At 40.5% G+C, this 17,144-nt stretch overlaps 1 protein-coding gene across 2 annotated transcripts in view; it reads left to right on the top strand.

The window, feature by feature from the left end:
• The window catches only part of CSMD2 (CUB and Sushi multiple domains 2), a 1,007,742-nt gene that overhangs the window by 403,834 nt on the left and 586,764 nt on the right, over nucleotides 1-17,144 (top strand). For both annotated transcript variants that reach the window (XM_043994712.1, XM_043994711.1), the window contains exon 4: nucleotides 1,063-1,257. In XM_043994712.1, the coding sequence (XP_043850647.1) occupies nucleotides 1,063-1,257 (195 nt within the window). The remainder of the gene's footprint in view (nucleotides 1-1,062; nucleotides 1,258-17,144) is intronic.

Genomic DNA, 17,144 nt, shown 5'->3' with positions numbered 1-17,144 from the left:
CTCCAGGATCTTTGCTGAGAAAACCCAAATGGGGTCACAAAGAATAAGACATGACTGGAAAATGACTGAATGACAAAGCCAAAGGTACTCTACTCTCTTAAAATGTTGTTTTAACAAACAAGGATGCAGAAGTAGGAAAGACCCTGTTATCTGAAAGGTGATCACTTCAAGAATCATGTAATAAGAGTATATGAAGGGGCAGCTAGGTGGCACAGTGGATAAAGCACCAGCCCTGGATTCAAGAAGACCTGAGTTCAAATCTGGCTTCAGACACTTGACACTGTCGAGTGACCCTGGGCAAGTCACTTAACCCTCATTGCTCCACCAAAAACAAAACAAAACAAAACACAAAAGTGTATGAAACTGGACATTTGGGAGTGGGTGGGTAGCAGTAATGCCTTACAATGAGGCAGAACTGTCTCTCAGGACACCTCAGTCCCAGGTGAGTGGTTCCTGGTAAAAGGTATGAGCTGTCCTGTAGGGACCACCATGGCAACTCAGTGAATTTTTCTTTCGTTCAAGCCCCAGGTGGGGGGGGGGGGCTTCATCAGGCTTTGGGCTTTGAAATCAGTGCTTAAGGAGACAAGACGAGATGTGCAAACTTGTGAAAAGATTAATTATAATGCATGGTAATGTGTAATGGTTGTCCAATGAAGAAACGCTCTGAAGATCAGAGGAGGGAGGAGCCATTATGGGGGGGGCAATCAAAGCCAAAAAAACGGGGTGGGCTTTGACTGGATCTTGAAGGTTGGGCAGAGTTTGGATAAACAGAGAAGGCAGTAAATGAATTCCAGACAAGCAGAAATGGTCAAGTTTTGTTGGAGCTAAGGGACCTACAGATTTGTTGAAGTAAGGGAATTTGGAAAAGTAGGTTGGGGCTAGGTGTGGGAGGGAGTATAGATTTTTGCCTTTAAGCAATGGGAAGCCTTTCAATATTTTGTTGCCAGTGTGGAGAGTGGGTCAGTAGAGAGGGGCATTCCTGATAAGATAAGAAGAAAGAGGAAGGATGAGAGGCTTTGGCTACTGACTAAGCATGGTATGTATCTTTCTTTCTCTTAACAGTTCTCCCCAGTCACACATGTGGGAACCCAGGAAGACTCCCCAATGGCATCCAACAGGGCACAACTTTCAATCTGGGAGATAAGGTCCGCTACAGCTGCAACACTGGCTTCTTTCTGGAGGGTCATGCAGTGCTCACCTGCCATGCCAGCTCTGAGAATAGTGCCACGTGGGACTTTCCTTTGCCCACCTGCCGAGGTAAGTGCTTACTTGAACAGCTTTTGTGTATGTAACTAAAGCAGCCCCTTCCTCTTCCCCTTGCCTCATTTACCCTCTCAGCTTTGAGAAGGGATGGGTTGAGAGGGGCTAGGTCCAGTGTCACCTCTTTTGATGGGGAACAACATATATACACCTCTACAAGCTTATAAAGAAGGTGTGAGACACAAAGCTAACCATTTTGTTCTTCTGCTCTCAAACTCTCAAGGTCTCTCAACTGCCTCTAGATAAAATACAAACACCTTAGCCTGACATTTTGAGGCTCTCCACAGCCTCCAGCTTAACTTCTCCAGCTGTATTCCCTCCATCCATAATTGCCATTTCCTATCTGAATTGAGCTATCAGCTATTCTCTGAACTTGACATTGCAGCCCCTACCTCTGCACATTTGAAAGTCATCTCCCATTCCCAGGATGAATTCCATCCTCATCCAAAACTTTCAGAATCTTTCTTTCATTGATCAGTTAATCAACAAGCATTTATTAAGCACCAACTATATACCCAGCACTTTACTAGCACTTGGGATATAAATACAAAGAAGCAACTGATCCCTGCTCTTTTAAGGCTCAGTTTAGTAATTATCACTCCCTCTATGAAACTTTCTTTGATATCTACAGTTGCCATTGTTCTCTCCTTCATCTTCTTTTATTTTCTTATCTGTGTGTATGTTGTATTCTGTCTGCAGGTAGAAAAATAAGTTCTTCAGAGCTGGGATTGTTTTGGTTTTCCTTTTGTACCCCCAGAGTCTAGCGCAGTGTCTTCTATATTAATAGGAGCTCATTGTAGGAATTAATGAAACAATTGCCAGAGACGCTAAATGATTTGCTCAAGATTATATATATATATATGATAAGCAGCAGAGCTGGGATTCAAACCCAGGTCTTCTGACTCCAAATCCAGGGCTCTTTACACTGTACCAGGCTGCCTCTTAATAAGTATTGACCTTAATGAATTTAGCACATGTTTGTCTAATTGAATTGTTGGATAGACTTAAAGCAATGTATCTATTAGTGCAAATTAATATAATGCAAACAGATTACAGAGCAAACCTCAGTGTTGAGGGCCCCCAAGTAAAGGAGTGATCAAGTCTCCAGGGATCCAAGGAGGCTTTTTGGAAAAGGGATGTGTTAATCAAAGGTTTGAAGGAGAGGCATAAATATGGATTTTTGGAGAAGGCATTCCTGCCTTCGTGAGAGGAGTTGAGGCTTTTAATATGACAGATATTTCAACCTCCCTTCTGAATCTCCTAGAGTATTAATTTAACTTTAGTCACCTAGGGGTGGCAGCTGTGGAGTTTCTATTTTCTTTGGGAAGGGAGTCATCAAAAACCTTTAGAAAACAATTTAGCAGGGGGCAGCTAGGTGGTGCAGTGGATATATAGCTCTGTGAGAAAGTTCTTCCTCGTGTTCATCCGAAAGCTGACTCCTTATAACTTCTACCCCCTTCTGAATTCCAAATACAACAGGCATTTATTAAGCACCAACTATAATAATAGCTCAGAGAAGGAAATGGTAAACCACTCCAGTGTCTTTGCCATGAAAACTCCATTGACAGTATTGGCATGCTATGGTCCACAGGGTCATGAAGAGTTTTGGACATGACTAAGCAGCAACAACAACAACATAATTAGCTGACACTTTCATACCACTGGAAGGTTTAGAAAACACTTTGCATACATTGCCTCATTTGAATCTTTAAACAACCCTGTAAAATGAGTGCAATTATTATTCCCATTTCACAGACAAGTAAACTTGGTCTCAGGAAGATTAAGTGATTTGCCCAGGATCACACAGCTAGGAAGTATCCAAGATGTAAGTCAAACTTAGTTCAACATGACTCAAAGTTCCATCCTTTATCCATTCTATCAGAAGCCCTGTGATTAGGTGCTAGGTATACAAAATTAAAAAAAAACTAAATAGTTCCTGCCATCAAAGAACTTGTATTATACTGGTTGATAAAATGTTTACATAGAGAAATAAACACATATTAATTTCTGGAGGGTAGGGCAAGAGCCCTGACAACTGGGAAATCAGGAGAAATCTCCTGTTACAGTCAATCAATTATTCAATTGCCAAGCATTTATTAAGTGCCTTCTATATACTCAGCACTGAGATCTGGAGAAACAAAGACAGAAATGAAACAATCTCCTACCCTCAAGGAGCTTACATCCTATCAAGAGAATAAGTAGTGTTGTTTTTCAGTCGTTTCAGGTATGTCTGATTCTTTGTGACCCGGTTTGGGATTTTCAGAGTGCCATACTGCAGTGGTTTTCCATATCCTTCTCCAGCTCATTTTACAGATGAGGAAACTGAGGCAAACAAGGTTAAGTGACTTCTCCAGAGTGACACAGCTAGTAATTGTCCGAGGCCAGATTTAAACTCAGGTCTTCCTGACTCCAGGCCCACTGCTCTATCCACTGCACCACCTAGCTGCCCATGTATTTATTGTTGTTGTTCAGTCATTTCAGTCATGTTCAACTCTTTGTGACCCCATTTGGGGTTTCCTTGCAAAGACACTAGAGTGGTTTGCCATTTCCTTCTCCAGCTTATTTTACAGATGAGGAACTGAGGCAAACAGGATTAAGCGACTTGCCCAGGGTCACACAACTAGTACATGTTAAGTGTCTGAGGCCATATTTGAACTCATTAAGTTGAATCTTCCTGACTTCATGCCCATCACTGTATCCACTATACCACCTAGCTGCCCCAGCTGCCCATGTATAAGTATATGCAAATATATACAAAATAAATACAAGGTGATTTGGGAGAGGTAAAGTAGGAGGAGAAGGAGAGGGTCCTTTCAAAGGCAGAGACAAGAGGTAGAAAGTCATGAGTAGAGAATATAAAATAGGTCAACTTGGCTAAAATGTAAGAGTATGGGGAGAGGCTCTATAATAATTGTAAAGTACTTAGTCTGAAAAGAGATGCTAGGACAAGGTGTATGGAACCACTGTTCCTAACCCTTTTCTTTTTCATGCTAAGGATCCTTGACTTCTGGGGCAGCTAGGTGGCACACTGGATAGAGCACCAGCCCTGGATTCAGGAGGACCTGAGTTCAAATCCGGTATCGGACACTTAACACTTACTAGCTGTGTGACCCTGGGCAAGTCACTTAATCCGAATTGCCTCACCAAAAAAAAAAAAAAAGGGGGATCCTTGGCTTCAACTGATCCTCATATGGCATGGTCCCCAGGCCTTGCACTCTTCTGGGTGGTCTTGTCTGAATCCTCTTCTAAAAATGTGGTGTTCATAACTACAGTATTCCAGCATTAGTCTGACAGGGCCAGATCACAGTAGCATTCTCTCAGGAGATTGGGCTGCTGTGGGGCTAAGCTGAGAGAACAGATGTGAGTTTTGTTGCTTGCCCGCACAGATTTTCTCTCCACAGTGGCACGTGGGAGACTCTGGTTGAGATTTCTTAAGGAGGGGTGAGAGGAGCATTAAGAAGTAGGCAGAAGTCTGTGGTGCGTCATATGTGTCATTGGGGTGGTTAGAAGCTGCCTGAGCTTCAGAAGCAGCAGCCCAGGTTTGTGATGTGTATGCCTCGCCCCCAAGGTGTGGTATATGAGTGTGAGTGGCTAAAAGCCTGTAATCTTGTGGCATATGCCTTGCATCTCTTGCTCCTCCATGAAGAGTTCAGTCGGGGTAGGGAGGGGAGTGGGGTACAGGTGTACAGCTTGTGTCCTTATTAACAATACCTGACTCCCAACCTCTAACAGCAGCGTGGAACAAGGGATGACAAGATCTATAAGCTCAGATTCTGATTCATGGGCAGCTGGGCTTACTTCCAGGTTTCTGTCTCTGAAGGGAAGAGCCCCAGGGGACACTGAGACATCTAGAAGTTTCCATCCATTATGTTCCTGCTAATACAGCAGAAGATGAAATTAACTTTTTTGTCTGCTGCCTCATGTTGTTGACTTATATGGAGTTTGTAGTCCACTAAAACCCACTAAAACTTTTTATATTTATGCTTCTCCCATCTTATTATTTTTTTTTGCATCTTACAAAAACAACTCAGATTTACTTCTATTGTAATTCATCTTATTAAAGTTGACTTATCCTTCTAGACTGTTGAGAGCTTTTTGGATTCTAGTCCTCTCATCTAACTTGTTAACTCTACCTCCCAGCTTTGAGCCATCCTCAAACTTGGGGAACATTGTCTATCTATCCCTTCATTTAAGCCACTGATACAAATGTTCAACTGACCAGACAAGACTTAGAAAGGACATGACATCCATTTTTATGTACTTGGAGAGTTGTCATGTGGGAGAGCAATTATACTGATTTTGCTTGGATGCAGAGGGAGGAGCTGTGGTAGGAGTGATGGGTGGAAAGGAAGCAACTTCACTTCCATGTAAGGGAGAATTTCCTAATAATCAGAGCTGTTCAAAAATCAAATGAGCTGCTTGGAGAAGCGATGAGTTCCCTATCAGTGGAGTTCTTTATAGGGAGACTGAATGACCCTTGTCTGGAATGCCATCAGGAACATTGTTACCTGTTATGTTTGCTCTGTGTGTGTGTGTGTGTGTGTGTGTGTGTGTGTTCACTCTTCTCCTCAATAGAATGTAAGCTTCTTGAGGGCAAGGGCTATATTATTTTAGCTTTTCCATCCCCAGCATCTAGTATTATTTGCCTAATAAATGCTTGTTGATTCATTTATTGATTGATACATGTTGTCTTCAAAAAGAGGATTAAAAACTCCATGAAGGCAGAGACTGTTTCGTTTTTGTCTTTGTTTCCCAGGCACCTAGGACAGTGCCTGGTACACAGTAGACACTTAATAAATACTTGTTGACTTATTGATTCATTGACTGATAGCTTGAGAGATTTGGGGTTAGGTACAGGTTAGAATATATCGCCTCTGAAGTCCTATCTGGCTCTGAGAATCTCTGATTCTCTGATGGAAGTAGCCTTCCTATTCAGGAACATACCTTCACTCCATTTTTCTAGGCCCAATCCTCTGGTTGGCTGGTGCTACCTTCTCTTATACCTAGCATTTCCTGGACCTTTCCCTCTACCCATGTGCCTACCTGTATAAGTGCTGCCTGCTCCCATCATTGCTATGGGAATTCTGACTGCGAGGTGAGATTGAGAGATATGTGTGAAAGATGCTGTGGATCTTTCTCATTTATTTCTGACACACAAGTGACAAGGTTGAGCTTTCCGATGACTGTGGCACTGAGTATCCTTCATCAGGATCAAATGAGATCATATATGTAAAGTATTTAGCATAGTATCTGGCACATAGTAGGTGCTTAATAAATGCTTATTCCTTCCTTCCTCCCTCCCTCTCTCATCCAAAGCCCTGAGGAGCCTGTGAGCTGGTTAGTATGGACTTATCAGGAATTCTGATGCTAAATAAATCCTTGTCTGAAGAAGCTCCTTTGTACTGGGCCAGGTAGACATTTGTCTGATCTCTGGCATATCGCTAAGAAAAATAACAGATTCACAGTATCTCAGTGTTTAAAGGGAACTTAGAGAGCCCCTATTCCAGCCTGTACCTGAGCAAAATCCTTCTCTATAACATGCCCTGCAAATAGTCAACAATTCTTGGTTTAAGGACCTCCAGTGAGAGGGGACCCACTGAATGAGACCACTGTTACTCTGATGGGTAAGAAGGGTTTTTTCTCTTTTATCAAGTTTAAATTTGCTTCTTTATCATTTCTACCCGTTGTTTGAAGGTGACAGTTGAGGTCATAGGCAACCATAAATGGTGATTTTAAGAGTTCCCTGAAGTTCATGAAGCTCCCAGAAGTAATAGGATCATAGATCAGAGCTGGAATAGAACTCAAGAATTTATCAAGTCCAACCAATTCATTTTTCAGAGCAAGAAACCCCAAACCAACAAGATCTAGTGACTTGTCCAGGGTCAAACAGTTAAGAGACCATCTTATCTCACTCTCTCATTTTAATAAGATATTAACTCTTTCAGGGCAGGCTCTATCTCATTTACTTGTGATTTTATTCCCTGGGCCTACTATAGTGCTTGATACATACCAGGTGCTTAATAAATGCATATTAATTGATTGATTGATTGATTTTAAAGATGAGGAACTTGAGGTCTAGAGAAGTTAAGCTATTTGCCCAAGTTCATACAGGTAGTAAGTGGCAGATCCAAATCCAGGGTCTCTGACTCCAAAGTCAGCCCCATTTCCACTGTACCACACTGCAATTAGAGTGGCAACTAAAATGTAAAGTTTATCATGGAAAGGATTTTCATAGTGCCATGGTTTGCCTTTTCTAATGCCCACTGGTTTGTGGGATATATGCCATACTAAGCGTAAGTCATATCCCTAAGATCTTCAATAGGCCTCTCTAAAGCTTGGCCCCGAATCGTGACTGCCAGGCTAGTAGAATGATTTGTGCTGAGATCCTGTGGGAGTATATCACATCCATCAAAAAAAACCAGGTTCTCTGGGGACTGAGAGTGGCAGATTTGGGCTGAGGACCAAAGCAGCAGGCTTAAAAAATGGTAGTCACCATAAGTATGGGGGTATTTGAGCAACTAGGTGGCAAAGTGTTGGGCCTGGAGTCAGCAAGACTTGTCTTCATGAGTTCAAATCCAGTCCTAGACACTTACTAGCTATGTGACCCTGGACAAGTCACCTAACTCTGTTTTCCTCATCTGTCAAATGAACTGGAGAAGGAAATGGCAAACCACTCCAGTATCTTTACCAAGAACACCCCAAATGGGGTCATGAAGTATTAAACACAATCAAAGCAACTGACTGAACAGCATCACCAAGCCAAAGGGCAGTCCTAAGAAATGGTAGCCCCACACAAGTACAGAGATGTATACATAATATTGGATTGATTATGAAGTTCATCCCTATATAGTACCAGGCTCATGGGGAGATCCCTAGACCTAGGGATCTATCTCCCTACAATCTCTACATGGTCATTTTCATTTACTGGTCCAGGTCATGTTCATGTAACACAACACTGTACATCCTAAGGCCAACCTAGCTACCAATAGTATTGACAGAGGAGGTCAATTAATCCTGTGATGTTGTACCAGTAAGAAGTAGTATCAATAAGGTATACTCTGAGTGTTTCCTTCTATCATGGCAGATATGCTATTATGCAACCCTCGTCTCATATCATGCCCTCACTAGGGTAGCTGAGTCAGGAGGGAGCCTAATGGTTACATCCTGGGAATCCTACATTCCTGAATCATTGTGAAACTCAAAGGTTGGAGCTTTGGGGAAAGAGGTCATATGTAGATTTATAGATTCAGACCTGGAAGGGACATTAATGAGTGTCTAATCTCACCTTTCATTTCATAGTTGAGAAAGCCAAAGCCCAGGGAGAAGCTATAACTTGCCCAAGGTCACACAGATGAAAAGTAGTAGAGCCAGGTTTCAAACCCAGGCCCTCTGACTCTCAATCCAGTGTTCACTCTGTACTGAGGCAGGCAAGTTGTCAATTCCTCTGACATGTCTTGTATCTAACATACAACATGACCTCCAAGTCTCTACTCCTACAACTGGTTTATCCACCCATTTAGGTTTCTTGGGTTTCATTTTTCTGAAGAAACAGTGATTTCTAACCCAGCCTGAAGGGTTTTGGTTACTAACACACAGCAAGGCTGTCCTCATAGAAATGCATGGGTCATTGGCTAGGTGGACAGCTCAGTGGGCTGGCATGCCCTTGAATAAGCATTACCATTGGCCCTTCCCATAGGCACACTAATACATGGTTGGTGGAGCTGTGAATTGATCTAACCATTATGAAAAGACATTTGGAACTATATTTTAAAAGTCACTAAACTGTTCATACAATTTGATTCAGCAATTTCATTACTAGCCTATATCCCAAAGAGACAAAAGAAGCAGGAAAAGAGTCATAAATAGCAAAGAACTGGAAATGGTATCCATCAATTGGAGAATGGCTGAACAAATTATGGTGAATATAAAGGAATATTATTTCACCTTAGGAAATGATGAAAGGGACAGATTCAAACAAACTTGGAAAGACTTGTGTAAACTGATACAGAGTAAATGAATTGAGCAGAACCTGAATGTACCAGTGCTAGCTAGCTCCATTAATGAAAAATGAAGAATATTGTGTTGTTATACAATACATTATAAAGAAAAACAGTTAAGAAATACTTAAGCAACTTATGACCAACAATGATTGCAGCAAGCTATCCATCTTCTGAGAGTGATATGATGAATTCAAGGAATATAATGAGACACAAGTTTTTCAGATGTTGGCAGTTGGGGATTTGTTTTGGTTAACAATGAATATTTGAGGGGCAGCTAGGTGGCACAGTGGATAAAGCACCAGGACTGAATTCAGGAGTATCTGAGTTAAATCCAACTTCAGACACTTGACACTAGCTGTGTGACCCTGGGCAAGTCATTTAACTCTCATTGCCCTGTAAAAAACAAAAACAAACAAACAACAACAACAACAACAACAACAACAAAAATGAACATTTGATACAAGGATTTTACATTTCTCTCTTTCAGTTTTGGGGAATTTGGTAGGAAGATAAAAGAGGAGATCTAGCAATAGGCTTACCAAAATGGAAAGGAAAAGGAAAAAAAGTAATAAAGAAGGGTCAACAAAAAACAAGAACAGAAGGAAGATCAATAGGAAACACAGACAAGCAGGATAGTTTTGAAAGTAACATGCTGTGTGTATTGAGTACTTAGAAAGAGAAATAAGCTATATGTCATGGTGTAGTTTCCCAGCTGCATGTTTGGTCCTCCTTTTATGATCTGCTGTATATATGAAAATACCCATCTTATTTGGTGTTTGTTAAATTCAGAATAATAAAATACAAACGACTGCCCCTTCCCCTTCCTCTTCAGGGCCAATAGAGATATTTTCCCCTTCCTACATGAGTACCCTCTCTATTAGGGGAACTATATCTATTGGTGGAGAGTGCTCTGCTTCTGGGATAGGGAGTTAGCTTGGAGGAGTATCTCATTAATGGAGCTAGATTGCATTGGTCAGTAGTCAGTGATTGATGATGCTTGGCTAACAGAGTCTATCTGAGACAATGCTTAATCTGAAACTGCCTTAATTAGGAGAAAGGAAGAATAATGAAGGAGGTTAGTAGGGAAAAATGAAAACAAAGTCAACATGATAAGGAAGTCATGTATGAGTGCTTTAAAAGCTTCATCCAGAAAAAAAAAATTCTGAAGCCTAGCTATGGACTGGGACCCTATCCCTAACCTAATCCTGTGCCATTTCCTCCCTTGGAATCTACCCTATTTGAGCCATGACCTATCCAGGTGACTAATGTCTACATTATCCAGAGGGTGGACAGATGATCTCAGTTATTCCATTTGATGTCAAGATACCTAATGCCAAGGTTACCTGTAGTAATGAGCCAGTATTGGGAGCCCTTCTGGTAAGCAGCATGATGGAAGCACGATCCATCACTGTTGTTAACCCAGAAATCTCTGCTTGTAGGGAGCTGACATTTACAAGCCTCCCATTTGTTGAGTGGAGGCTCAGAACCCCATTGTTGATCTCACAGGTTCTGTTTATGGTGAAGCTTGTTCACATCTGGGTGTCTGAGATGTCAGACTTCACAACCTCACACTGTCCGCACACTACACACTACCTGGAGTAAAAATACAGATGTACTTGTGAAGTCAGAACAGGATTTTGCACCAGGTGAGGTAAAGGAGAGGAGCCTCTATCTCCCCCTACCAATTTCCTCTGCAAATGATGTTCTAATATCATGGAAATTTGTATGTGGAGTTAAAGGATATGCTTTGAGATCTGGGTTCTGTCATTTAGCGCTTGTCCTTGACAGATCATTTGACCTCTCTGGGCCTAAATTTCCTCATCTGAAAAAATGAGAGGATAAGACCAGATGACCTCTGAGGGCTCTCCAACTGTAAAGCTATAATCCTGTGTCCTGTAGCATAGTCAGACAGGGCAACTGTGGGATGAAGAGAGTCAGACAAAACGGTTATTTCAGCATCACAGAGTTACAACAGGAGGGGCCTCCAGATTAGGAAAAGAGGCCAACAGAAAAGAAATGACTGAGGCAAGGTCACAAAGATAATAAATGCCTGAGGTGGAATTGGATTCCAGGTTCTCCAAATTCCAAATCCAAAGCTCTTTACTACACCACTATGTTTCATTGTTTCTCCAAAGCTTTCTCATATACTTATTTTGGTACTTCAGACACCAGGAGGGATCGCTGACCTCCTTAATGTGGTTGCTTCTTCCACCAGTGCAGAATGAAACTACTCTATGACTTTTTATCCTGAACAACTCTTACTCATGTATTTCTATAAATACTCTATAGAGTATCAACTCAGCTTACCAGAGGCCTTTCTCTGGTTCTTTTTTTTTTTTAATTTACTTTTTTTTTCTTTTTATAGGGCAATGAGTGTTAAGTGACTTGCCCAGGGTCACACAGCTAGTAAGTGTCAAGTGTTTGAGGCCAGATTTGAACTCAGGTCCTCCTGAATCTAGGGCTGGTGCTTTATCCACTGTGCCACCTAGCTGCCCCTTTCCCTGAACTTTTAAGACTGGTCCACAGCCAGTCAGGTTGGACCTTGGATTGTGAATACAGACAATAGAGATTAAAACCACACCTAACTGAAAGCCTTTCCCTCCAGAGAGTCTGTCCTTTGTACTTTGGCCTTAGCACATACTGAGCTGGTCCAGTAAACCAATAGATTTGAATGATGCTATCCAATTAGCTTTGAGCAGTATGGAAGGGCCGCCTCTCCTCCAGACCTATAGGAGGCTTCTGCTCTGACTTCACTCTTGGCCCTAGAACCCTAGAGGGAGCAGAGGTGCTTTTACTTGTTCTCTATCCTAGATAGGCCTTCTTAACTTTCTGAGCCATGTGCTCCATCTTTACTAATATTTAATATGCTTTAATAAATGCTTAATGCCCAAAACTGGTGCTTTAGCCTTTTTTTTTTTTTGGTGAGGCAATTGGCATTAAGTGACTTGCCCAGGGTCACACAGCTAGTAAGTGTTAAGTGTCTGAGGCTGGATTTGAATTCAGGTCCTTCTGAATCCAGGGCCATGCTTTAGCCTTTTATTTCTAAGTAGCAATATATCAGAAATCCCAGATAAGTTCCCTAATACTTGGGACATCGATAGGGCACCCCAGAAATTGTTAATCACCACAGTTCCACTTACTTAAGATATTCTTATATATGGACTAACTTGACAGGCTACTTGTCCAGTTTCATGGCTTAGTCGGAACAACATTCATTTTTCATCCACTTTGTTTTTCAAGTGCGAATGGGTAAATCAATCTCTGTAGAATTACAGTGGGTTTCTCTGAGGATGATATACAGAATTCCCAGGTTTGATGCATGTTATCTCTGATGAAAAGATGATACTTTCAGAACTTCCTCATGATAAGGAATTCTTCATAGAATCAGAGAACTGAAAAGGACATTAAAACTCATCTAGTCTTACCCATACTTAAACAAGAATTACCCTACAAGATAGACAATTAGTCATGCAGCCTTTATTCGACAGCTTCTGGTGAGGGGGAATTACTAATATCCCAAGGAAGTCCATTTCACTTTTGGATACCTCTTCCATTAGTTAGACAGTCGTTTCTTTACATATTCCAGAAATTCTTCCTCATTCTTCCCCGCAACTAATATAATCCCTGTTGCATGAAACTGCCTTTCAAATACTTGAAGACAACTATCACTTCCTCCTAAGTCTTTTCTTCTTGAGGCTAAACATCTCCAATTCCTTTGGCTGATCATCACATGACACATTCTGAATTCTCTTCACAATGATGATTGTCTTCCTCTGTATATCTTCCTGCTTATAAATGTCTTTCTTGAAATTTGGCACCCATAAGTGAACACAATGCTCCAGCTGGCATCTGACCAGCACAGAGGACAGCAGAATCATTTCTTCTTATGTTCAAGACTCTATGCCTCTATATATGCCCAAAGATTTCTAAGCATTTCTAGCTGCCATACTGTACTGCTGACTCAAACTGAGTTTGTAGTACGGGGCAGCTAGGTGTCACAGTGGATAAGAGTGCCAGGCCGGGAGTTAGGAAGACTCATCTTGAGTTCAAATCTAGCCCCAGACACTTACTAGCTGTGTGACCTTGTGTGAGTCACTTTGCCTCAGTTTTCTCATCTGTAAAAATGAGCTGAAGAAGGAAATGCCAAACCACTCTAGTATCTTTGTCAAGAAAACCCCAACTGGGGTCACAAAGAGTTGGACATAACTAAAAAAAATGGCTCAACAACAATTCCCAGATCTCTTTAGATGAACTCACCTTGTACTTGTGAAGTTGATTCTTAGGAAGGCAAGTATAAAATAAATTTTAAATTTATCCTTATTAAGTTTCATCTTACTACTTTTGGCCCATGTTCTAACCTCTGTCAAGGTCTTTCAGAATGTGAATTCCATCATCCAGTGCATTAGCTATTCCATCTAGCTTTTAATCCTTTCCCATTTGATACAAGTCACTGATAAAAGTATTCAACAGCACAGATCCAAAGACAGCTCACTGAGTGAATTCCACTAGAAACTTCCTTCCATGTTGGCCTTGAAACATTAATGGCTACACTTTATATCTAGTTCTAAATTCATCTGGCTGTGCTATTGGCTGGTCTTCATATCTCCCACCTTGCCTAGGGTCAGCTAGATAGCACAGTAGATAGAACACTGGGCCTGGAGTCAGGAAGACCTGAGTCCAAATCCAGTCTTAGACACCTACTCTGGGCAAGTTACTTAACCTGTGTTTGCTTCAGTTTCCTCAATTGCAAATCAGAGATAATAGTAGTACCAATCTCCCAAGGTTATTGTTATGATCAAATGAGATAATATTTATAAGGCGCTTAGCATAGTCCTGATAAATGTCAGCTATTTTTCAGTATTATCTGACTCTTCATGATCCTATTTGGTGTTTTCTTAATAAAGATACTAGAGTTGTTTGCCATTTCCTTTTCCAGCTCATTTTACAGATGAGGAAATGGAGGCAAAGAGAGTTAAGTGACTTACCCAGGGTTATACAGCTAGTGTCTACTGCCCCCAATAAATAATAAATGCATAATAAATGTTTGCTTCCTTTTTCCTTATTTCCTTATTTCTAAATGAAAGACTTCATCAGATACTCTATTAAAATGTTGGTAAACTATAAGTGGTGAAGTAGATAGAGTGCCAGGCCTGAAATCAGGAAGACTCAAGTCACTTAACCCTGTTTGCCTCCGTTTTCTCATCCGTAAAATGAGCTGGAGAAGGAAATGGCAAATCACTTCAGTATCTTTGCCAAGAAAATTCCAAATAGTCACGAAGAGTCAGACATGACTGAATTGACTGAACAACAAAAATCTCCGAAGGTTGTGATAATCAAACAAGATAATATTTGTAAAGTGAAGTACTTAGCATAAAGCCTGATAAATAGTAAGTGCTTAATAAATGCTTCTTTCCTTTTTCTTTTCTTCTACAAGAATTCCATGAAAGATTTCTTTACGTACTTTATTAAATATCAATAAACTATACTTCAAATTTTTTTCCTGAGATATCAGTAAACCTATAAAAAAAAAAGTATTCTGGCTTCTTTTTTGTAGTTGTTCATGAACCATGCTTTTAATAATGTCTTCCAGGATATCCTTCCATTAATTTAAACAAAATCACTAGCCTATGGTTTGCAGGCTTTACTTTACTTTCTTCCCTTTTTGGAAAATCAGAACAATTTTCCCTTCTCTAGTCCTGTAGCATCTCTTCCATTCTCCATGACCTTCCAAATATTACTGATAATTGTTCAGGAATCCTTTGTCCTGGTTCTTTCAGAAACCTGCCATGACGTTTATGTGAGCCTCATGACTTCCAACCTACCTTTCCAGGCTTACTATACACTATTCCTCTTAATGACTCTTCCTCATAAAAAACACACTTCCACTCCCAAAGTTATGCTTTTCTTTACACAATCTGTCTACCAACACTGGAGCTCAAGTCTCCCCTTTTTCCCCTTCTTGGAATCCTTTCTTTTAGTGCTCAAATTCTAACTTCTTTTACAAGAGGCCTTCCCTAAAGAGGCCTACTCCTTCCTCCCCACCCCACCCCCAGGAACATTACTTTGCATTAATTTTGTATTTATCCTATAATGACTTAGACTATCTTCCCAGATAGCATATAAACTCCTTGAGGGCAGAAACTGTTACATATTTTTCTTTGTATCCTGAACACCTAGTATAATATTTAATTAATGTATGTTGATTGATGGATGGACTGGTGTAAACTTATCTAGGGCAACTAGTTACTTTTTTTTACTATCCAGCAGATTATTTTGCATTTCAAGCTATTAGCCATTTATAGTCTTTCTCTCCTTCTTTCTATTTGGAAACTTGTTTGGATTCTATTTGGAATTCTTCATGACACTGATGAACACCCTAGGTGAACATATGTCGTCTTGTTTTATGCTTCACTTGATGTCAGTACTCAGCGGATTGTAGAACAATGTTGTCTCCATAGTCACATCTGTCATAAAATCTTGTATAATTTAATATATGTGAAGGAGAGAGTTTGAAAAGTCTTCTAAGATGCATTTTCCTGCCGTCTATTGGTTTTTAGAAATCAATAAATATTAGATGCATTAGTATTTTATATCTTTCATGCTTTTAAATCAATTATATGGCCAGAAAGATGTGATCTGCTACAGATAATTGTTGGAAAATCTGACACATTCCCTTCCTATGTTTTCATCAAACATACCTTCCATGAGTGCATAGACCCCTTCTCAAAAAGGTTTTATGAGTAAGCATATTGGATAGTAGTTGCTGATGGTTTCTTTGTTACGTTTTGGAGGTGGCTAGTCATCACATCTGTGATCTTTTCCATTCTTTTGAAGTCATTCTATCTTTGAGACATTTTTGTAATTCAGTCCCTGAGTGTCTTTAAAATCCATCATGGATTTTCTCTTTGGCTATGATCAGGGCCAGCTGTCCTTTTCAGTTCAGTCTTCTTAGGTGTCACTGATATTTCCTCACATAGCATGTTAAGAGATGGTATATAGCCCATGTGGTGTTTCCACTAAGAGAGGCAGTGTGACATAGTCATTAGAGTACTGAACTTGTAGTTTAAGAGACCCAGGTGGCCCTGGGCACCCAACTTCATTGAGCCTTATGTTCATCATCTATAAAATGAGAAAAATAATAGTACCTATATCACAGAGTTTTTGTGGGGCTCAAATGAGTGTTTTACAAAGTTCACAGCATTTTATAAATGCTAATTATTATTATTATCAGTCACGATAACAAATCACAGTAGAAACAGAGGCAAATTGATTTCAAGTCTGTTGTTTTTCCAGCTTCATTCAATAAATTAAATTCAGTAAACATTTGGGGGGGGGTAATGAAGGTTACGTGACTTGCCCAGGGTCACACAGCTAGTAAGTGTCAAGTGTCTGAGACCAGATTTGAACTCAGGTCCTCCTGAATCCAGGGCCGGTGCTTTATCCATTGTGCCACCTAGCTGCCCCCTCAGTAAACATTTATTAAGTACCTACTATAGGCCAGGTACTGTGCTAAGGATTGGGATACAAATCAGAAAAAGAAAGACAGTACCTGCCCTCAAGGAGCTTATATATAAAGGCTTCATCTGCAAACTTTAACAGAATGATCTGCCTAGTCATATCTTATGCCAAGGTCTTTGCAAGATTTTCTCTTCACCTGCTTTTTTGCTCTTTTGTCAGATGACACTGCTCAAAAATCTTCATTCTTGAATTTCTGTAATAATTTGAAAATGACTGTGTCTAAATTGGTGTTCACCTTGACCATCATATCTAAGGAATAAGTGTTTTCTGATTAAGGTGAATGCTTAGGTCTTTTGGCCTCCCTGTGGTGCTGACTGCTTTGCATCAGATAAAACCTTCTAAGGAATGGTAATAGTGAAAGTCAAT

Source organism: Dromiciops gliroides, chromosome 3, assembly GCF_019393635.1.
Source record: "Dromiciops gliroides isolate mDroGli1 chromosome 3, mDroGli1.pri, whole genome shotgun sequence".
Classification (NCBI taxonomy): Eukaryota; Metazoa; Chordata; class Mammalia; order Microbiotheria; family Microbiotheriidae; genus Dromiciops; species Dromiciops gliroides.
The sequence above is the reverse complement of the archived record's forward strand: the minus strand, read 5'-3'. Positions and strand labels throughout refer to the sequence as shown.